This window comes from Oreochromis niloticus, linkage group LG13 (assembly GCF_001858045.2).
Source record: "Oreochromis niloticus isolate F11D_XX linkage group LG13, O_niloticus_UMD_NMBU, whole genome shotgun sequence".
NCBI classification, from domain to species: Eukaryota; Metazoa; Chordata; class Actinopteri; order Cichliformes; family Cichlidae; genus Oreochromis; species Oreochromis niloticus.
Genome location: NC_031978.2, coordinates 12,490,550 through 12,515,292, shown reverse-complemented (window position 1 = coordinate 12,515,292; position 24,743 = coordinate 12,490,550). Strand labels below are relative to the sequence as shown.

The window sequence follows — 24,743 nt, the reverse complement described above, 5'->3', positions numbered from 1 at the left end:
AGAAGTCTTTGCTTATCTGCTACACATTGACCGATGTTATCAGAAACAGAGATTTCAATACATAAACACCTTCTTCTTATACATCAAAAAGAAGATATGATACTGTGGAGAAAATTATACAAAATTGAAGGTTTTCTAAATGAGATACAATCCTATCCTCCAAAAGCTGATCATTAAGTGCGATACCTGGAATCACACCAAATACTGTACTTTCACAAAGAAATAACTTATTTACTTGTGACAGCGATGACAAACATATTATATTCATTTAAATTTATTTGAAAAATCATATGTAATCAAGCAAGCAACATTACAATTATTCATTAACAATGTCGAGGACAGCCACAAAATAGTAAACACAACAAAATGTTTTGTTACATCTTCGTACAATAAAGCGAACATGTGACATACCTATCTTACCTAGGTATATCACTTTAAATGTACAAACTAAAAGCTTGAGCTATAAGACAGCAGCATGCAGTCCGAATAACATTAGATATGTTATTATTTTGGGGTCACTATGTAGAGGGAACAATGTGGATAACATAGCTGTGCTTCAGTTAACTGCACCACATCAGTTTGTGAAGATTTAAGAGTTCAATCCTCAAATTGGTAAATTAGGCCAATGATGACTAAACAAGGGTTATATTAGGGTTTATTAATAATGATCTCTAGTGCTGGCAGTAAAAAGTGATTTGCTAAATAAACCACAACAGCTGATTTAATGACACTGCAGCTGAGACATACCAGCAAATTAATGGTTTTTTAATTTCTTCAAAATAGTCGAGGATGCTAACACTAGTGCATCCTATGGTTGGACACACCATGTAATTTCTGCAGTTTTGGTGAGGACATATGGAAGCAGAGATTGTTTGAGTCATTATTGCTTCGTTGCATGAGTTGTTATTCCATTAAAAAGGCTGATTAATTAGAACAGGTTATTCGAAATGTGACATAAGGTGGGATGATATGTAAAGAGTAACAACGATGTATTTATTAATCTACTGTTTTGTTTTTTCATTATTATTTTTTTACAGGGTAGTGCAGCTGTGTGAGCAATTCCATTACACAGACCATTGTTCACAAGGCCAGTAGGCCAAACTACAGGCACAGTGCAAACCGGAATCATCACTTGTGCTGGTGCACGTTTCATTGCTATGATGGCACTTAAATTTCAGCCTGGAGGTGCTGTATGTCTGTATATAATTTCAACTGCCCATTTATTAACCCTGATGACATATAACGTCTGTGGCTGTAACTGCTGTAACATTTAGATAAGGTGGTTCATAAGGGAGGTCTCTTGTCTGGGGTCCTTTAGATTTATGACCATGGCGCTGGATGTCTCCTGTAGTTACCATTTCTGGGTTAATAGATAATTTTTTGACATCCCAATTAGGTTTCTGCATGGATGCTCAACATGGTTAATGGTATAAAAGGCTATAACATAAAATAGATAAATACAGTATTACACAGCCTTTTGTACGAGAAATCTAATATTTGAAAATGTATATCCTTACCAGGTCTAAAATTCGATAAATACAACCTGAGGTGAACAATAAAATGTTATTATTTAACAAAGATGAAGCCAAAATGCACAAGCATTGTGTGAAAAACAAAGTATAGTCCATCATTTACAAGCTTGTGCAATCAATCAGCATCGTTTTCTGTCTGACTTTATGAGTGCCTCACATCATTGTAGAGAGATTTTGGTCCTCTTTTCTCTCTTTATGACATAGCTTGAATTCGTTGAAGTTAGCAGGCATTCATTTATGCACAGTACGTTTAAGGTCCTGCAACATCTCAATCAGGCTGAGGTCTGAACTTTGACTGGGGCATTGCAATACCTTAATTTTTTTTTTAAAGTGATAAAAATGTAATTCTATTGTAGATACTGTGCTTGGGGTCATTGTCCTGATGCATGAACCAGTTTTGCCCAAGCTTTAGCTGTCAGACAGATGGCCTCACATCTGACTCTAGAGCAGTTTAGTATACAAAAAAGTTAATGATCCACTTAATGACTGAGAGGTGCCCAAGTCCTGTGGCTGTAAAACAATCCCCAATCACCCTCTGACATTAGGATGAATTTGCCTGTGGAATTGCCTTGTTTTTCATGATGATCTTTCTTACTTTAGAACTTAAAACCCATCCCAGGTTTATGGGATGGGTCAACCCCTTCTCAAGGACGATTGTAGATATCTTTCGTCTTTGCCATAATGCTAAAACATACCAAAACTTCTGTTTTCCTAGAGGTGATCACACTTGCTGATCATAAATTAAGTGGATGCATTTGATTAAAAACACCCATCTGCTACTTTCCCTCAGTATGCATATCAAAGCAGTAAGAGTATACGTAGTTTTCACACACTGTTTCTGCATTGTGGCTTAATTTTCGTTAATTAAATAATGACACAGTGTAGTAGTTCATGTTTTGTATTTTTAAGTTGTATCTGACTAATTTTAGGACTTGCTGAAAAAGAGATTTTATTTATTCTGCCATGATACATTAAACCTTAGAATTTGAAAAGGGTATACTTTATTTGTACCATAACTGTATATTTTTTACGTCGCAAGTGGCCTCTTCGGTAATCCACCTCCCAATCCCACAATCTTATGTGGTGGTGATTATGTCCTTAGAATAGAGTTTCCATCTCAGTTGCTTGATAGGCAGCTACTCGAGACATCAGTCACATTATGACTGTCTTCCTCGACTCTGTCTGTCACAGCAGGCACAACCACCTAATCCATCAAACATTCTCAAGTGTCACCGTCTTGGCCTTTGAAGGGAGAAAAAAAAAGAAACAACGACAAATCCTCCCAGGATGCACAATCCATCTGAGTCGACTAGACGGTGTCTGAGGCAGACAGCCTTCTGTGTGCTAGCAGCTGGAGCACCCTGGTTTAGTGGGTGGTTTAGCGAGAAACCCCTGCCTATCATCTCTTTGCCCTCATGCTCACATCAAGTCCCATTGCACTTCTTGCACAACAATTTCAAAGCTTTTTACTTTTTTTTTTTCTCTCAAAAGATTATGTTGTTAGTTCATTTGTGTTTTCAGCAACTTCCTTCATCCTAAGGGCTCATGATCTCTGTGCCATTCAAACCCACTCAACTGGCTGGAAAACACATTTGCGTCAGTCTAAATCTAGAAACATTTGCAGTTGAAGGATGGGCATGTTTGGTTTCTCATTTGTAAAGATGTGATTAATTTTATTGTGCTAAACAATACAATTCAAATCTTTAATTTAGACTGTTGTAAAAACCTAACAAGTAATCTGAAGATGGTCAACTTGGACTATAAAAAGGCAATTTTGTAGAAAATTTAAAAAAAGAAACACATTAATGACAAAAACAAGTACTTGTGGTGGCAACGATTATAATTTCTGTGTCCATGACTCAGAAATTAAAATTCTGCATTGCAAACCAGGGATATCAAAAAATTTGCCGTAATACTGTATACTTTTCCCTTCCTTATAATTCTCCCTGCAAGCTTCTATTGAATTTTATGATTGACAGCTACATTCTTTATGCCACATGCTCTTTGACTGTGTGAGGTCTAAAGCCTGGCAGAAGCACAAGTAGCTGATGGAGGTGGGCAAGCAGCGGTGAGCCTTATGATCACCTGGTTAAAATGTATGCCACAACTCTGTCATGACCAGCTGAATAGTACCAACTGTCTGCAGGGACTGATGGTGCATTCAGAGGAAAGACGTAACAGGCCTCTGTTATTTCCCCGCAGGATTTTGTGATTGCATCTAGTCAGGCTAAAAGGATTTTCAGATTTTGAGAGCAGGAAACAGTATCTAGATATACTGTAGCCATGTAGCAATGAGGATTACAGAATTCACCAGCAGCTGCTGAAAAAAGTGATCCCTAACAGATGCAGTTTTTTAAAATTACTTTGTCTCTCCTCTCACGCGTATGAATGAATTTAAAAAAAAGAGTGCGCAATCTTTCTGCCATAAGCCATGTTAGGAACTTCACAGAAATCTAATCACAGGCTAATGGAAACAAATTAGCTTTGCACCTTCCTTTAAATCCCTTTGCCTTTTCAAGATAACCAGGCAATGCGGGTAAGTCATTTACACATAGATACATACCTAGATTCAATTTGCAAGGGATTTTTGTGTTGTTGTTGTAGCGAACAGTGTAAGATGAGGGAAAACAGGATTTAGGAAAACGATGGACTTGATAGCAGCTCAGTTTTCATGTGATTATTATATAAATGAGAAGTTTTGGAGGCCAAGAGCTGGGGGAAGCCCCCCCCCCCGACAAAAAAACAGTTGGCAACAGTGGTAATTGAATCTTTTTGGTTGAATTTGCAACGTGTCTGTGTTATTCTCATTTCAAGGTGATCTTCAGCTTTATGGGCAGTTTATCTTGAGTGATTATATGAAAAGCATGGAAGGTGGAAGCGAGAAGAGAAAACAATAAACAAAAAATACTGGGAGTGTGGCAGGGATAGAGTGGAAAAAACAATCCTCACTGTGTTGCAACAGAAGGGAGAGGGGATGGAAAATTATGTTGTGAGAAAGGGATACAGAAAAAAAAGTGACAAAATCAAATGATATATTTCATAGTTCAAAGACAAAAACAGGCACATTGGTCTTTTTTTTAAACACGACCCACGGAGACATAAGTCTGCAGTAAGCCGCATCATATCCACCATTAAGTGAATGCAGTAGAAATTAACATGCCATTAGTTCATACTATTCCAGAGTCAGATGCAATTAAAGCTAATGTGTGTAGAGTTCTGCACTAATTGACTGAGAGCTATGCGTGAGTTTGGTTGTGACTACTGCTTCATATTGCAGCTCCCATCACATCCTCATGTTTGAGACTACAAAAGCATGTCTGATATTATGAATGGGATAATATGACTTAAGCTGCCAGATGCAGAAATGGTTTAAAAGAACTCCTGCTCTCATTAGCTGTCGTAAGTCAATACTTCAGTTATGTTAATGCTGAAACGCATGGTCAAAATGTGACAAGGTCATTATTTTCATAAAAGCTCATTATAGTCTAAAATTAGGTAATTTAGGCTGCCAGATAACAGAAGGTTTTCAACACACTAAGCCTCATTAACTTTTGCAAATCAATATTCAAGCTACAAATATCCTGCACTTTGAATTTTTAACTAAAGCATAAATGATAAGTGTTTTATTCTAGCTGGTTGGTCTAATGTGTACTGCAGCCAAAATGCATTTTCAGCCTTTATATTACGAGTTATTTGCCAAACAATTAAAAAAAACCAAAAAAACTCAGCTTTTCTCTCTGGACCTCAGTATCTCAATCTCTGTACAAACGTTGCCTAAATAATGTGGCTGTCAGGGGAGCGTAGATACATTTATCACGCTCTGCGGATTATGAATCAATATGTGTCATGTTTTGGATTCCAGTGAAATGTTTCAACAAGTCAGAGGGTGATGTTTTATTAAAATTCATTGATACCCCCTTGAAAACGAGATGATGCATGGTATTAAAAAAGTTTAAAGACACATAAAATGGGCACTGATATGCATATCCCTGTGTGTGTGTGTTTGTGTGTGTGTGCACTGTAAGCGCTAGAGGTGGAGCTCCTGGGCACAGTAAGCCTAATATTTCAGGTAAATTATCTGGGAGAAAGCTCCTATTTAACATCTTTCAACCACAGCTTGTTCGTAGTGCCGCTCCCACCCTCCATGCTACGACATCTCCAAATAATTGTGAATCAACTCAAGTGCAATCCTGAGGCACTAAAGCTAAAGAGGCCACTTTTCTGTATTCACAAAGTGAACCTGAGATTTTTGGTACCACAGACACTTAGCCTTTTTAGGTCAAGGCGCGCAGAGCAATGGTACAGTGCAGTGATAGGAAAGAAAGACAAAACCTAAAGTGCCCATGCAAAACTCATTTACAGGTTTGTTATTTTTCTTATGGATTTTTACAAGAACAGCTTTTAATACCAAGGCTCCACCTCTTTTCACCTGCTATCTGCAGCATTAACTGCTTTAATGTGTATATAGCTGTATTAAAGTACTGTACAGTACAGATAATCACACAGCATGGCTTTGGCCACATTAGCAAAGCACTGAAGATATAGGAACTTTACTTTTGTTGTGTGAACATTACCATCAGAATAAAAGTATTCCACTTCAGTTTCTGAGAGGCCGGGATACAAGAACACTCATGTTCACTCTTGCAGTCAACAGAACATTTGGTGTGCTTTGCTCACAGCTAATACATTTCAGAGCTAGCAGAAGCTGCAGCTGTCTGCATCTGGATTCAACTGAGGCAGCTGCTCATTCTTTGAGTGTGTGGCAAACTAGCTGCTAGGTGGGCATTATGCCAGTGGGTTACACAGTGACACAGAGATCTAACGGAAAATGGTCCGGACTACAAATAAGGAGTTTCAGGTACTTTGGAGGCAGTGTTTGTGGGAAAGAATTACCTCATTTGGTGTGGACTTCACAAAAAGCTATATAGCTGAATATATGTTACAGGAAAAACATAATGTAGGGACTTTAAAGCAAGAACAGTTATACAATATCAAATAAAGGCCTAGTCCCTCAGGCACTCAGGATTAAATCAAATGATGTGCTGCTTATTTAACTCTATATGAAAGCGTAGTTAGTGAAAGCCTCATAGGTCTCACATGCCTCGGGAGCATGTGAGAGTGTTGAAAGAGGCATACTGACATGAAGGTCTAAATTCACTCAGGTGCATGCAAGTGTGTTTTGGGCTCACCTCATTGGCATAGACCCAGTGGCTGTCCTTGGATGCCAGGTTGGTTTCCACAGCCTGCAGTGATAAATTAAAGGAGAAAGAGAAAGGAGAAACAGAGAGAGGAGGACAATTGAGGAACCAAGTGCACAAATTCATTGAGATCACACAGTAGTCCATGTAAGTCTCTTCTCAGGTGTCTCTGGAGCTTAATTTGTAAATCAAGACATCCTCAGACACAGAGGCTGCAGGTCCAGTGTGCAGAGAATACAACTAAACCACACAGCCTGTAGCACATTGGAGCAACCAAGCTTTTTAAATAGCGCTGTGCTGTATTTTTTACATTGGATGTGAGAATAAAGCCTGCAGTACAAATGCACATAATTTGCCCACTGCAATGGGACCTCTTTCAATTGCCATAATAATTTCACCTTCCCTTTTAAAACACAATAATGACACAAAAAAGGGAGCTTGTGGAAGTAGGTGCCATTGTTGGATAGAAATGCATTACCATGAGATCTTGTGGCACCAAAGGGAGACTAGAGGGGTAATGAGTTGAGCGAATAATGATGTAAGTATCATATGTAATGTCATGTTAATGCTCAGACAGAAAGACAACCAATAAACAATTTCAAATATCATATTCTTCTTATGTATTTTACTTAGATGGAGCCACAGTTTTTCTCATTTATTTTGAAACTATGCTGATTTTCCAAAAGGGCAGATGCTGCATTGAAAGCAGACAGCTTTTTGCCACAGTGCAACAGTATTTAAATTTTACAGATAGTCAAACGTCAAGTGGTAGAAACCTTATTTAGCTTCGATGCGTAATGGTTGCTTTGTGACTTTTTCCATTTTATTCACACTGAATGGAATCAGCTGAATACAAGGGCGCACGTCTCCATGTATTAATCTTTCCTCTTACCCTGCTGCTCTGCAGTCACAACAATACGTTCTCTGCCTGAAGTCTAAATGGAGTAACCCATATACACAGCAAGGAAGACTGCTGTTAAGGTAGTTAGAGCACAAGGAAACTGTAACCTGTGGTTAGTGAAGTGTATGTAAGAACAAAGAAACACCTGAAATCTCTGAGAAAGATGAAAATGACCCTTCTTATGAATAATGAAGTTCCTCCATCGGTCACAAGTCCGAGCACATCTGTCTTGCTCGACATATCACTGTATGCTCTCCTATGCCAATTGATGGCATTAGTTTTTAAAGCAGAAGACCGATGCTTGAACATATAAAAGATTGAGCCCTGTGGTTTTACTAAACAACACCATGCTCATCAATAATAGGCGGCGCAGTGTACAGCATCAAAAGCTGCTAATCAATCTTAAAACCTTGGAAGACTCATGATTTTATTTTAATGTTCCTCTCATTGCCAAATTGATCTCATCAGACTGTAAGAGGACCATACCAGCACACAAGAAATATTTACCTCCATGACTAAAATACTTAAAATGAAAAAGTGGGGCCACATGCCTTAAGAAATTACCTTGAAATCCAAATGGGTATGCCAACATTATCAATGAATGCCACAAAACACCAGACATATGGTGGGTGCAATGGTCCACTGGAGATTTATGTAGGAAAATAGTGCTTCTAATCACTTTAAGTGTTTAGTTTCCTGTTTGACAACATATATGAAGCTTTTTCCTCAAAAATGTTCATATTTTCACAGATAAAATGGTAAACTTTACCCTGTTTACTGTAGACGTGCTGGTCACTGACAATTTAATATTCAGATCAAGACAATTCAGATCGTTGGGAAAAAAAGAAGCTTGTTACTATTGGACACTGTGCACATTAAATGGGACTAAATGAGGATCAAGAATTAAACTATTTATAGTTATAAACATAAAGAAGGTTGGTACAGTTTTCTAATTACACATTTCACACGATGGTGATGAGGGCAGAAAAAAGGAAATGCTTTCTATTGTGTTGCAAAACCTTCAGGCAAAACAGTGGAGGGTATGTGTGCGTGTGCTGTGTAGTAGATCGCATTTGTGGAACAAAGCAACATCTAAAGACAAAGCTACTGTACAGTGTTCAAGGTTGAGCCGATGGGACCGCATTAGATTACAAAAATGAACAAAAAGAAGAAGGTTATAGCTGAGGTTGCGTGTATATTTTTGAACTAAGGTATGGAGATTTTGAAAATAAACCCTGAATAGTGTTATTTCTGAAAAAAATAACTTTAAAATAAATGTTTATGTGAAAAATGTATCTTTTTTAGCATTTTTTAGCATTTTCTTTTAAAATGGCTTGAATGGACTATTATTGTTGTTTTTACATGGATATTGCATTGCATGGATATTGGAAATTTGAACCATCACTTCACAAAAGAGAAGGGCAGTCTAATTTGTAAAGAGAAACAACTTCAGTATAACTTCTACAAGAACTTCATCATCAATAAAACATTAGTGAAGACACACAAATCAGTGTTGATCTCAAGGTTAAATGCTTAAAAAAACACGCGCACACACACGCACACACACACACACACACACACACACACACACACACACGCCACACATTCTTGTACTCTGTATGATATTCATTCAAATCATGATAATGATGCTTTGGCCCTAAATAAAATCTGACAATGATAACTATTGTCTGCCTTGAAGAATAGCCTTTACATTCAAGAGAGTCGACAGCTCCTTGAAGTGGATTCGTTGTTCCAGACAAAGTCTGTCAGATGCTATAATGATGAAAAGAGAGTCAAGTGTGTAGTATGGGTTAGTTAATGTGTACCAGCTGCGATGCAGTGTTTTGTTGAAGCCCTGGGCACAACAGAACCCTACACTTGAGAGGTTCACCATCAGTTCACAGCACAATACTGCACTTACAACTTAAGACACAAACCCTCGTTATGCTAAATGATGTTTGCAAGCTGATGTTTAACCCCGTTTCTGTACGTATGTGATGAACACAACTGTGTAGACATACTGTGAGATGTCATTGCTTGTTATTGCTGCCGTTTTTCATCAGCGTTATCTAAGTGAGGAAAATGCGAGAATGATGAGTGTTGTTAAATGTCAACTGATGCAACTATGTTTAACAGGAAACTAAATTAAGAATCAAAGTTCATTAGTTGTTTTGTTTTGTATCTCCATTTACGAGTGACAGTTCAGGCAGTCTATCGTTTAAAAATGTGAATCAAGGCGTGCAAGAACTTGGGGTCTCAGAAATGCTAAACGGAGTTGCTCATTAGGATTCAAAACCTTTATCTCCTAAAAACAAGAGCACCTTGGGTCCAAGTAAAATCCCTACATTATTTTGCCTAATCAGCTCCTTTTTCAAATCGCATGTAGTCTACGAAAGGGCTTTCCACTTTGCTTGGAATTTATCATACCAAAGCCTAAAAATCCATTTGAAACCCTAAATGTTATCAACATCCAAGCAGAGTAATTTTAGCTTTGTGTTTTCTTTCTTTCTATTCACTTCAGAAGATGATGTAACAGTGAAACTCTGGAGAGAAATGGGGTTTTGGAGGAGGAGGCACAGACAAAAGCCTTGAGTGACATCTAAGGAGTATTCTATTGATACAGCCAATGCCTTGCATCGTAAGATCTCTAATCAGAGACACAGAGTACCCCAGGCATGTTCTTATACAGTAGCAATGCCACAAAGGCAGTCAGAGAATGCCAACTCCAATTTAAAACCGTGACAGCCGAAAAGGGATTGACAGGAACTGCAGTTAGAAGGATGTGAAAATAGGTGGGGAGGGTTGGTGGTGGTTTGAGTAAGGATCAGATTGAGGATAAATCTCCTGAATGCCAGAGTGCTCAGTGTAAACTCATTCAGTGTGATTATTTGTTGCGTCACAAAAATCATATTTTAAAAGCCAATCTGAATCGCACACTCAGCTGCCTGATTATTATGCATAACTCCATAAAAGTAATACTTTCAAATGCAACATAAATCACATATAATACACAAATTAAGATTTTGCTGATACTAATCCTGAATGGTGTTCAGTTTTAAAATAATTTTGAAGGCTGTAGTTTCTGCTAATGAATTGTATTCACAGACTGTCCATGACAATGACATGGATAAACACTATGTTAAGACAAATATTAAATACGCATTTGATTGTGTTTTTGTTTACCTACTGCTCTTTGTCTGATGCTAACAAAGCCAGTACTATCCACTCAATCTTACAAGATATTTCAGGATTGGGAAATGGAAACATTTAATATCAACAATAACAATCAAACAATCAAAACATTTGTGCAGATTAAATTATATCTATAACAACCTGCGTCACAATTGTTAAAAATAAAGTAAGATAAGAAAACTGTCATTGGAGCTTAAAAAAATGTGTGACTTGCGATAATCCACTGTTTGCTTTTAACATGAGTACTGTTCTCTTTATTTTACAGCAATAATTCCAACAGCTGTGTTTGTCACTTAAGTTGCAAAAAAATATGCTGCCCTAAAATAAAATTAGGAGTAAAAAGGAAAAAATGATAGAATTCTTGTAGAAACCACATTTTCTTTCTGTAATAATCACTTCAGCTCTTTGCTACAAGTTCAGTATATAGATATTTTGAGTGAAGCAGATCCCTGTAAGGCAATCTACAGTTTGGCTCAATTATCAAAATTCAGTGTTGCTGAAGCATTTAACTACAGTCTGACAATTTAAAATGAATAAGAATCACCAAGGGATACCAATTTCTGTTTAAGTTTCATGCGACATCACATTGTTACAGTATGTACTATAAAATAAAGCAAATAAGATTCATGTAGTAGTCATTTATATAATTATCAGTCCGCCCACCTGCAACAATAACATTTATATCTACAGACTCATGGATCTCTCCAACCACAAACTTTCCTAAATGGAATCTCAGACTATCCTGATCACCACAACTCTGAATTGTATACAGAATAAACAGAAGTAAGCATCAGCATTAATTGAAATTCTAACTGGCTCTGACTCCTCTGAAGCCATGTGGTGATTTATTTACAGAGTCATGAGCCCAAATATTATTGTTGCATTATTGAAAATTCTGAATTCACAAGGACAACATTGACCCAGAAACTGAGGCAAACAATGCTCAGACTGCAGGATTTGAGAGCTGAAACTGAACTGGCTGAAAAGTAATCCGGTGTCACTTTGTGACTGTTATTTCTGCTGCAGAGCTTTAACCCTTTTCCGGTGAGCTGTCTAATTCGATGCATGAAGAAAAAAGAAATTTAGTCATGCATTCATTAGTTAAAACAAAAGAATCAAATTGGTTGTGAAATACATGTATTATAGCTGAACTGTTGCATGTGAATGTCATTGAGAATCACAACATGAGGCTGGCCGTCCAGAGATGTGGTCCAGCTAATGATCTCACGTCACCCAGAGGGTTGCATCTTCCATAACCATGCAAATTAGCTCATGTAGCCATGCTAAATGAAGTCTTGGTTTGCCATTTATTCCTTTTGGCCCATCTTTTCTTGCTGCTTAATGTGTGGGTTCCAAAATAAATATTTTTTTTTTTGTATTATAAGCAATTCACCACAGTTTTAAGGTTCGGCAGGGGGCAACTGTTTCTGGTATTTTTAAGTGGATACACAGCAAAATCCGAAGTGTTGATGTGAGTTAAAATTACTGGTGTTAAAAATTTCGAGTTGAAAAGTGTTGGTTTGAGAGTTACAGTAACACTAACGGTGCTGAAAAAGCTCTGTAGCCGGAGTTATTTCAAAGAGTCAATACTATAACACTCATTTGGAGTTGATTTCCACATCCGGGTTTTTCGCGCTCATGGGCATGAGGAGTCCGCCAGAAGTTTGCTGTCAAGATCGAGGAGGTTGTTCAGGTAAGAACTATACAACAAGACCTATGTTATTTTATCATTATTAAATATTGTAACTAACTAGCCTATAACATTATTTATCAGAAGCATGCAATATTTTCCTAATGTGGAGTGTATTCATCTGCGGTAAGAGATGGGATTCGTTAGCTTAGGTAGCTAAACTATCCTCTATAACAAGTTAATATTGCAGCGAAAATAAATGCGTGCTTAATATAATTCTCAATTCTAGTTAGTTCTAATGTCATAAGAGAAATGCTTTCCAGTGTTCAATGCTTATTAAATGAAACGAGGGAGGAGTTAGCTATCCTCTGGATATGTTAAATGCAGTGTTGGGTAAGTTACTTTAAATTAGTAACTTAGTTACATTACTAGTTACTTCTCTAAAAAAGTAACTCAGTTACTTCAAGTTACTCGTTACTTTCAAAGTAACTAGTTACTAGGGAAAGTAACTTTGGTTTTTACTCAGAATTCTCTTGTTAATGTGTTGCTTCCGTAACTGGATACCCAGCAAGACTGCCAGTCTTCTAGCTTGCTTACTTGCCACAAGTGCACTGTGCCACCGACCAATAGAAAGGAAAAAATAATGTGCACATTTCCACGAGAGAAATCCCACGCCTGGACCGTTGTTGACCGCCGCCATGATTCTAGCCTGCTTTTTACATCCAACACAAAAACTGCAGTCGTGGTGCTTTTGATTGTACACAGAACTTGGAAATTCTGCCTTCTGAATAGGAAGATGTAGGTAACACCAGACTGCAGATGAGCTGCATACAGAGCTGGACTGGGACAAAAAAATCGTCCCGGGCATTTTGACTAGAGACCGGCCCGCCATTATAGGAAAAATCATAAAGCCTTTGAATGAAAATAAACACTGTTGTGACAGTGATGTACACTGTTCAGATGGTATATATGTATCAATCTATCAATTGTTTGTTGTAAGACTCAGATAAAAATTTTTTTTAAAAGCTAGACATTTTAAATGAGAATAAGTAAGAAAAGTATTTCTTTGTGCCCCCCTTTCCCTGTTAATGCTCTACCTGGCCCCCTGGCAACACTTTGCTAGACCCGCCCCTGCACAGTTACCAGCTGTCAGCTACTTAGAAAAGGATCCTGGTGTTATTTGTCTCACAGAAACAGTTCATAACTTCCCTTCAACTCATTCATGTCACCTAAAAGGTAAACCTGTTTCTCCATCACCTGTTCAGCTCTGATGATTCAGTAAGGACATCTCCTGGTTTCACCTTCATGTTTCCCTCTCACCAGATAACCAAACCGATATCATGACCAGCAGCTTTACAGCTGTGGCTCCAGCAAACATCAGCTGATACTAGAAATTAATATTAAATACATTCTAACAACAGCTGATCAAGCTTAAACGTGCTGCTGTTGTTTAGCGCGACATCCGCTGGTTTCCTCTTTCTGGCGCAAAGTGGGCGATAAATAAACAAGAGAGAAAAGCCAATCAGCTGATCATTGATCAGTTTCATGATTGAAGTAGAAACAGGAGAGAATGAGAGAAGAAGAGGCAGCTGTGCAGCTTCAGCTCTGTGTCTTTTTCATTGTAGCTGAAGTCCGGGACAAACTGTGTTCCTTTTCACCTCAGTACGAAACGCGTAATATTTTCTCTGAATACCAGACGATTCTGTTTTTTACAGGACGGTCGGCAACTCTAATAATTAACCGTATGAACAAAATAAAGTTCAACATCAGTAACATAGCACCCACCCAGCTGTATAGAAACTCCGTCATGCTAGCTAGCACGCAGTACGAAAATGTCAGCATACCGAAAATAAACTCCACCTAAACTTGGTTTATATCTGACCCAGATAGACTGCAGGTCATAACTTCTTACCTGAAGTTCAGTTCACCTGACACGCGGACTGGCGGCCGCTTCGGGTCTCTCCTCTTGCCTCCCTTTTCCTTCATCCACCTGCTGACTTCCACCACTTGCTAATGTTACTGAATCTGTGGAAGCGCCGCGATATCCACCACACGAAGTAACGAGTAACGAGCCTATCTAAATCCCAGTAACGAGTAACGCGTTCCTGGTTTTGGCATAATAACTAGTTACCGTGCTCGTTACCACAATAATAACGTAGTTACTGTAACGCGTTACTTAATAACGCGTTAGTCCCAACACTGGTTAAATGTAATGTTAAAATTTGAATTTGTGGTAGCCTAGCTGGCAGCTAAGACAAATGCGTTTAGCCCACTGCTTTTAAGGGAAGCGAACATTCGCCTCAGAAATATCCTATTTAAAAGTGAACTAAACAATCACATGGAGACGTTCAAGTCAAGTTTTGGAAAGCGTCAAGATAGGCTAATTACACGTGCTACCAGCGAGTTTAGCAGTAGCCTAGCCTACAAATCTTTGAAGTGGCAGGGTGTTATGGAATTCTGTTAGATGTTAGTGACCAAGCAAGGCGCGCTGCGTTTGTGCATGGATTGCTTGCTAACGGTTAGGATATATCATACATGTTGTAGTAGGCCTAATCTAAGGGAACATTTTCCCCTTTTCTACAGTTTTAGTGAAATAGGCTACCATCCAGTGTTTAAGACAAAGCGGTATAACGACTGAGGGTCGTTGACGTCGCCTCCACTGATAATCCTAGCATGTCGTGTCACAAAACAACCACCACAAAGTAGCAACTAGCCAGACGGCTGTGCATGTGTCAGAAACTCCCGATATAAATGTAAGACTTGCACTCATTAATTTACAGTATAAGGGATATTTGTTGTCATAAGTGAAAGCGTGATGAAGGCAGGTGTGCGTTCAACAGGAAATTTTATGTGGATTATCATCCTGACATGGTTTAAACAGAGATGCTTTTCCCCAAGTAGGCTACAGCGATTTACTCGCAACATAGCAGAACTAAGTATCTAGCCTGCGTGCAGACGAGAAGATCGCCGTTGTCGTCTTATAAACATGTGGATGGGTGGATAATTCATTGGATGCTATTTCTGTGTACCCAAGTTCAGCTATTTTAGTGCGCAGGGGGAAGCCAAATTATGTTCCTGAGGTTGAAGTGGTCTGTCACCCCTTCACAGATCATCACACAATGTATAGCCTAATATTTTCTTAAAGTTGTCCGGATTTGTTGCCACTTAAGCTATGGTTTAAATATATGGTAAAAAATATTCTGTGCCCCCTTCTCTCCACCAGGTGCTGTTGTAAGACATGTTGCTGAAAGTGAAATACCTCAATGTAAAGAAGTACATTAAATTGCACGCAGGATTCACTTATCTAGAATTCATCAGTGAAGGTAAGATAACCTGGCAGAACAAAATTTGTTGCACATGTATCAGTTCATCATGTTTGCATCTCATCTATTTAAAAAACGAATTAAATGTTAACACATTTTATGTTAATGTGTGACATTAAAAACAGTACAGAGCAGTAGGCCTAGGCCTATATTGTTGCTGCAGACTTGTCTAATTTAACCATTTTAAAGACAGGTAAAACAGCTGTTAATAAATATTAGCTAAATAAAAAAGTCAAAATTAGTTTTTAAAAAAGTTTTTCAGGCGTTTTAGGTGACATTATGCTTATCTTTTTGTAAAGCCAAAACCAAGTTTGGACTTCCGGATGCTGCTGACCTTGATATTTTCGATGAAACTGACACAGCTGTCGAAGAAGACATTTTTCTGGAGTTACTGGAGGCCCAACCAGACCTATGCCTGACAATACGTGAAAAGATTTCAGATGAAGGTAAATGTTATCATAACTTAAATTTTCAGAGTATAGCCCACTCAATGTAGAGCCAAGTTCTTTTGCTCTTGATGCAGATGACATTGACCTGTCTTCATGCAATATACATGACAGTGGACAGGGCTGGGTCATATTTGTATAGAATGTTGTCTGAACATGAACATTGAAATTGTGTTATTAATGGCATTGTGGAGTAGCCTAAAGAAAGTTAACCAAATCATCTCTCCCAAAGATTTTTGTCCTTTAGCTCATTCCACACCATCCTCCTCGGATACATTATCTTCCCTCACGGACACTATATCACTTTCATCAAGTGACAGTGACCTCAGGGAAAAGGGCATTCCTGCAGGCCGCAGTAGATCCAGCAAAGACAGTTCTGCACCAAATGTTTCTGTGTCAGAGGCTGCAAAAGAGGTAATTGAGAACAGAAAATGTCTTTTGTATTTTTGAGTTGACACCATTTATACTGTAGATTGTTATACAAATTGAAATTCAAAACATGGTGGTTCCCAACTTGCCCTGTATGAAAAAATGTTAGTAGAAGTTAGTGCTTCTTGCTAGATATGTCTTTCACAGGTTTGTTGACATTCCTCTAAACTTTCACCTTTACTGACAAACAAGTTTTTATTGTTATTATTTTCCCTTTTATATGAGCAGATGGTTAAAAATGCCTTGACTAGGAAACCTGGTGGAGAGGAAATTCTTGAAGAATACAATGCCGAAAATTCACTGAGCCACCGCACCCGGCGGCAGCTTGTTAACATATTGGCAAGTGATATGACTGAGAGACATGGGTAAGAGTAATAGTACCTAATAAAAAAGTAAAGATGGGCCATATGGAATATTCTTGTAATGTATACTGCAGTAAAGACACATACTTCTGATTTAACATTGTCAATTGTATTTCCTCTATAGCAGAATTCCCTCCCGTAAGCAAAAGGAGAAATATGCCCTTGGAATAATTACACTCTTTCCCTCATTGAAGGATCCATTTTCTCCAAACGGCTATGTAAGTCATGCAGTGATTGTAAAACAGCACATTATTTAGTTTTCATCATGGAATAATTACATCAGCTAAATGATTTAAAAGAAAAATCTTAATTCCTCTTTCGTAATAACTATTGTCATAAAACTGTATTGAAATTGTGGATGTTGTTTAACATGTATTGCACCTGTTACATGATAATAGTCCTTGGGTTTCTTTTTGCTGAATCTGCAAAGTCTGTAAGATCGCATTTGATGTTTATTTTTCATCTATGTTTAAATGTGACAGGAGCATTTCTACGACGGAGTGAAAGGCACTGGATATATAGCGTGGCGCCTCAAAACCATGTCCAGGTCTACAACCAAACGGCCAGTGAAGGAAGTCCCAGTGCATCAAGAACAAGGGCCTAAGCGCAGAAGATTAGCAACCACATTGCCTCAGCAACTTGATGGAGATGCCTGCAAGGAGGCCATCTCATTTCTTGTTCACTCTCCTGATGAAGCAAGTGTATTTCAGAAGATGAAAATGACGTTCCAACATCGCCAGGATCTGGTGCATGATCCACAAAGAACTGCAGATGTCTTCAAAACATTTCCACGCTTTTTGGATGTCAAAGGGCTAGTAAGTCAAATCACTTGATATTTTCAACTGTTAATCCTTTTTTTTTTGTTTTGCTGATGTGGATGGCAACAGTAAAAGATGTGATCATTGGTCATCCCAGTCAGGCTATATCCCATATTGGTCAAAATCACATTGCAATGTAAACAATGTTGAGCACTGTCTTTATGTCCTGTGTGTATGATGAACAGGTCAATCAAGACTTCCTGCTGCTGTTTGGTGCTGAAACAGCCACCAAGTTGCTTGAGAAGTGGGACATGTCATTCAAGCCAAAGGTTATTAAAGAAGCCAAACAGCTGACTCAGTCAACTGACCTGTGTCGTTTGATAAAAGCTGCTGAGAAACCAACAGAGAGTGATGCAAATGGTAGGCGTCGCACCATGCTTGTTTGATTTTAATAATATTTATTTTTACCTGTCATTTTGAAATTGTTTTATAAATTCAACCATACACAGACTGGGACAGTGACATGGCCTCTCTGCTGCTACTCCTTCAACTTTTGCCACCCACAGCTGGACGAAAGAGGAGAACCAAAATAAGTCCAACTGATGCAGCACACAAAATGGTGCACTTTCACAAGGTAAATATGTTGTCTCACTTTTTAAAATCCTACAAAACACTTTTTCAGTTTTTGCACTTTTTAGTTTTCCTCTCCATGAAGTATGTGTCTTAGTATTTGTAATAAGTTAGCAAGGCACATAATGTCAAACTGAATGAATGGTTCATACTCAGCAAGTATAAGCTAGGCCTATATGTCAATATCTCATTTGTTTTTAGTCATGCTGCAGCATTGATGAACACTTGCAAGCAAGAGATGGTAAACAACCATACATCCTCGCTGTTGGTCGAACCCAGAACAGCATTGACACCTTCTACATCGCAGTGGACAAACAGCTCATCCCTGCCAAGCCACCAGCTCACTCAGTGCTTTTGATGAACTTTTCAAATCCCACTACGTGTTCAACTTATCTTACGACGAGTCACTGGTTCATCTCTACAGTTTTGTGCAGACCACCATATTCAACATTGATGCCACCTCAACAGATGAGTCACCACGTGTTCGTGAGTTGCGTGCCAAAATGTTGAATGAGAACCATGTTTAAATGTTTTATCTGTCAAACTCTGCATAGCACCAGTCAGGCTTTGATAAGTCATTTGCGACTAGGTCACAGTTTTTATCCAAGCACCAAATTTAAGTTGGCTTGTTCACAAGATGGTTGCAGCCGTCAGTTCACTACATATTCTGGTTTAAAAAAACATTTAAATAGTGTTCATGATGAAGATTGTTGTCAAAGTGGTGATGCAGAACCCTCAGAGTCATTTCAAGCTGATTTTGACAGATTACAAGATACAGACATAGCAGTTGCAGGAACAAGTGTTACTCAGAGCCTAGAGGTTGGGTGTTCTGAAAACAATGGGTCAGGTCAAAGAATTAAAAAAAATTCTGAAGCAATTTGCACTAAAATTATTGGTAAACTCAATGGTAGTGGTTTGGCAAATAGTTTTGTGTCATCACTTGTTTGTGATTTGGAAGATTTTGCTGATGGACTGCACTGTGAGTTTAAACATAAAGTACTGAACGCTGTGCCAACAGAAAATCCTGTTAGATCTCCAGTGGAAAAATGTCTTGAGACTTTTGACAATCCAGTTGAGAAGTTCGACACTGAAGCTAAAAGAAAGTCATATTTCCGTGAAAAATGGGGAATTGTGGATCCAGTGGAAAAGACTTTAGGAATACGCTATGATACAAGGTTAAATAAAAAATCAGGCACTTATGACCAGGTACCAGTAAAAGACACTTTTGTGTACATTCCAATTTTGGAAACAATCAAATTTATATGTCGCAATTCTTATATTTGCGAGCTGCTTGCTAAACCATGTGTATCAAAAGAAGACAGATATGAAGACTTTTGTGATGGGAGTTACTATAAGTCTCATCCATTGTTTTCAAAACCACAGACTTCTTTGCAAATTCAGCTTTATTATGATGACTTTGAGACTGCTAATCCACTTGGTTCCAAACGTGGTGTTCACAAAGTTGGTGCAATCTATTTTGTCCTCAGAAATCTGCCTCCAAAGTTAAATTCTGCATTGATGAACATTCATTTGGTTGCATTGTTTCATGCAGAAGATGTGAAAAAATACGGCTTTGATCCTATTTTACAGCCTCTGATTGATGACATAAAGTTTTTGGAGAGCCATGGCATTGATTTACCCTTCTCATCTGAAAAGGTCCATGGCACTATATGTCAGATAACTGGGGACAACTTGGGGATGCACTCAATTTTGGGTTTTGTTGAGTCTTTCAGTGGACGTTACTTTTGTCGTTTGTGTTTAATTGCAAAACAGGATGCACAGAGTGTGTATACTGAGGATGATCCAAAGATCATCTTACGAGGGAAAGAACTTTTTGAAATGCACTGCAGTGAGTTGCAATCTGATCCTCAAAAGCTACATGTGTTTGGCTTAAGAAAGAATTCTACACTGAACACTCTTCAATTCTTTCATGTTTGCCAGAACTTTTCCTTGGACATTATGCATGATATTCTCGAAGGGGTAGCACAATATGAGATAAAGTTACTGTTGGAATATCTGTCAGACAATTTTCTGCCGAAACATGCTCTTTTGTCACGGATCTATGCTTTTGACTATGGCTACTTGGAGAGCAAAAATCGTCCAACAAGGGTGAACTTAGACAGTAGTGGTAATAGTATAGGTCTTAACTCCATTCAGACTCTTTGTCTGATAAGAAACATTCCTTTAATTTTTGGTGATATTGTGCCAGAAGGAAATCAGAACTGGACTATGCTATTGCTATTGTTGCAAATAATTAACATCATATTCTCTCCATCTGTTACACATGGCATGACTGTGCTTCTAAAACATTTAACAATGGAACATCATGACTTGTTCAAATTGTTGTATCCAGGTAGGAACATGATTCCCAAACACCACTTTATGTTGCACTACCCAACTTGCATCAGAAAAATTGGGCCATTATTGCATGTATGGAGCATGAGAGGTGAGGCTAAACATAGGGTGTTCAAAGACACCCTTAAGAACTTTAAGAACATCACAGTGTCACTTGCCAAAAAACATCAAACATCCATAGCATACAAGTGGGAGACATGTCCTTTAAGCCATGTTGAGTATGGGCCCTTGAAATCATTTGATGTTGATAGTGAGGAAAATAGTGAAATGATCTCCCTAGGCTTGCCTGCTGTTGCAGAAGAGGCTTTCTCTGCTAATTGGGTTAACATTAATGGGACTGAGTACAGAACAGGATTGGTCATTTGTTGTGGTTCTGAACATGAGATGCCGGTGTTTTGCAGAATAAAAACAATAGTTTTGGTCAATAGTCACACCTACTTCATAGTTCAGAAGCTTGTGGTTGAAAATTTCAGTGAACATTGCCATGCTTATAAAGTGTTTGAAACGGATGAAAAAGATGTTGTTAAAGCAGACTGTATTGAAATATACAAGCCCTTTGATTTGCAAAGTGCTTATGGTGATGATGATGGTCTGTACATTGTGCCATTATTTTTGTTGTGAACGTATGCTGTATGGTGCTTGGAATTTAATATTTATTAAAATGCTTATGTGACCAATTTTATGTTTTCTCCTTTTATCCTGTAAAGGGACTTAACAAGGATTTTCACTGAATGTAACACAGTAGTCATACAGTAATTGCACTTTAATGCATTTTTGTATTCAGACAATTAATACAGACTAGTATTTAAAAGCTCATATATGTCACTTTAAAGTGCCAAAATAACACTGTAAAAGTTACAGAATAACACTCTAAGTGAAAACAGTCAACACAATCCAGTGTGAAAATAAACACTTAAAAGTGTCATAAATAACACCATAGTTGTTGTGTAGTAACACCCTCAGTGAAAAGAGTTAACCCAAGCCAGTGTAAAAGTGAACACTTATCAGTGTCCTAAAACAACACTATAAATGTTAGGTAGTTACACTCTGAGTGAAGACACTTCACACCATACAGAGTGAAATTTTAACACTATGGGTGTTATATTTTTAACACTACAATGGAGTTAAAATAATAACACTTTGCAAAGTGTTACTTTAACTCTAAACCAGTGAGAATTATATAAACACTGGAAAAGTGTTAACTTTAACACTATAGGAGTTGAATTAACACTGGAGATTTTGCTGTGTACCATTCACCAGGTCTTAGCATTTGGTCATGATTTTAAGAGGGTGAACAATGAAAGGTTTTGGTAGCAGTCCCACCTTCTGTGCTCTTCCTGTATTAGGGTCTCACAAAGAAGCCAGAAAGGCATAATGAGGTCTGTCATAAAAGATTCAAAATAGTCCCTCTGAGCTCAGCCTTGCAACTGTTGCTGTGGAAACACACCTTCAGACCACTTAATCTGCTCCATCGACAGAGCATTGAACAAAAAGGTGCCAACTGCCCTCAGTATACAAGTATAGACACATTCAAACTACTCATGACTACACACGCACATGCATTCCTCACTACCTTCTTATTATAAAGTAATGCTTAAAAGATACAAGCTATTGTCCCATAGTCTTTAGTGATACCACAATGCCTGGACAAATTTCTTCTGACCCTGCAGTCCCAGAGTTTTTAAGACCAGGTGGTCCTTCTAAGGAGTTGGCACACATGTGTCACATTAAAAACAAATCATGACTCCCATCTGCCATAGCACTAAGGCTGCTAGCTTCCCTCTGCATGTGGTTAGCTTCCCACGCCTTACGCTAGACATGAGTGGAATAGCTAATGTCCTCACTAGGTGACTCACCAGTTGGTACATTAGCCTTGGTAAATAAAATAAAACTAGAGGAACTGCACATAGCAGCGATAAAGTGTACATTTCAGTCGTCATGTTCGGTCATAGAATGTTTTAAAATACAGAAAAATAGGCAGAATCAGTAATGAGTGGTAATTTTCTATAAAACTTGGTTAAAACTGATTGAAAATTGGGAGACTGGCATTAATATCACATAACTTATATTGAAAAGCAACAGGATTTCTTAGTGAGAGATGGCACACTCGTTTGCTGGAATCCCAACTCTGAAGTGGTCTTCAACTTCCCCTGTGGTGTATTCCCTCTATAAGCTGCTGGAGTAACTGTGAGCTGTAATGTTGTGAGGGGAATTTCCAAGAGTCACTAAAAGGATTAAAACTCAGTGTGACATTTTATGAATAGCATAGCAGGCTGAAGAACCTCCTGAGTGAAAGATTTCAGTGAAGCTTTAAGAACCTTAAAGGTGAAGGAGCAGTTACTATTTTTCAAACAGTGTGATGTCTTTGTATTTTGTGGCTTGAGTAGAACTGGTTAAAATCCTAGAAAATTTAGGAAAAAAAGAGTCTTTAAACTCCCTCATTTAGATGGAGACCCTGTCTTTCTCTGAAAGGGTCCTCCTGAAATAAAAACCCTGATTGATAAGATTGTCAGCACTGAATTGTGCTCAGATCAAAAAATATCTCATTGTAAAATGAAGAGAAGTGGTGGTAAAAATTCATTTAGAATACTTATAATTCACTTTGTCTTTTTTTTGGAAAATATACAAAGTGAATTTCTAATCGCACTGAAGAGAATAGCATCTTCTTCACATAACAATATCATTAACCAAACTCTTCTCAGCTTCAATTAGCATTATTTGAAGGCATGCCAAACTAGCCGCTAGGTGGCCATTATGCAAATGTGTTCCATGGTGGCATAAATTAGGAACATAAGAAAAGGCTGAACTCCAACAACACAAGTCAGCCAGTTCTTGTGCAGTGTCTGGCACAATAACGCTCCTTGGTATGGGTTTTTGACTTGGATGAAGTTACAGACTTTTCAAATGCACAAAAAGCTGAATAAAGTATTAAAAGTAGAGAAATAAAATCACAGCAAAGACTGCAGATTATTTAAAATTACTTTTACAACCAAACTGATTGCTTAACTAGAGCATATGCTATAATTAAATTCTACTGAATCACAAACCCTAGCTTATAAATCATCTCCAAATTACTCAACTTTTAAACATAACATTTTAGTGAGTCACATAGACGCTTAACCACATGCATTTCATAGCCAAAGAAAGTGTCGGGGATTGCAAGGAAAGCAAGACAAGATCACACTTCATATTTTAACATAACACCAAAGTACACTTTCTGAATGATACATCTTGGTACAGGATAAATTACTTTGCAATTCTGCAGGGTGCCCTTGGGGAAGCACCGAACATAAACTAAACCTCCGCACCTGGGGGAAATTTATGTTGTGGATCTTTGATGATATTTGCAATTGAATTTTTATTGCGTAGCTGATAGATGTGATAACCAAGGATAATTAACACAGAGGAAAGTGATTACCTCACCAAAAATTGTTTTGTTCATCTGTGACTGCAGTTGCAACACAAGGGCATGCAGATATACAATCACAGTACTGTAAAATGTAACACAAACTATATTCGGTATTTACACGCAGAAGCACAAATGTAGCACTATACAGAGTGTTAAGACGTTTATTAACATAGTGTAAACCTGAAGGACAATATTACACAGAATATTGATGTTCCAGAAAACAAATAGTCACTTTGATGAATGGATGTCACGGCTGACATCTTTATGTAACAACTCTGAGATCTTTTGGTTTAATTTTCAAAGTTTCTGCAGGATTGAAGCAGCTCTTTGATGCTCTTGAGTGCAATTTGTCAAGTGAATCATCAAGGATGAAAATTAACACACCTGTGATATGGGGTGGAGGAAAGCTCAGCAGGTGACCTGAAACAAGCAAGGCCAGGAATTAAAATGAGGCAGATAGGCCAAATCCAAAATTAAAATCTGGAATTCATGGGACAAAGGATTAGAAGTGCATCTGAATAATGCATGCTACCATTATCTTACATTAGTTGAGTGATTTGAACTAAGTGAAATACAAT

At 38.0% G+C, this 24,743-nt stretch overlaps 1 protein-coding gene and 1 pseudogene across 3 annotated transcripts in view; one reads left to right on the top strand and one right to left on the bottom strand.

The window, feature by feature from the left end:
• Positions 1 to 24,743, bottom strand: part of grid1a (glutamate receptor, ionotropic, delta 1a) — a 259,377-nt gene that overhangs the window by 38,084 nt on the left and 196,550 nt on the right. For all 3 annotated transcript variants that reach the window (XM_005474294.3, XM_025897629.1, XM_005474295.3), the window contains exon 5: positions 6,722 to 6,775. In XM_005474294.3, coding sequence (XP_005474351.1) covers positions 6,722 to 6,775 — 54 coding nt within the window. The remainder of the gene's footprint in view (positions 1 to 6,721; positions 6,776 to 24,743) is intronic.
• LOC109204860 (uncharacterized) lies at positions 17,902 to 19,756 on the top strand (annotated as a pseudogene).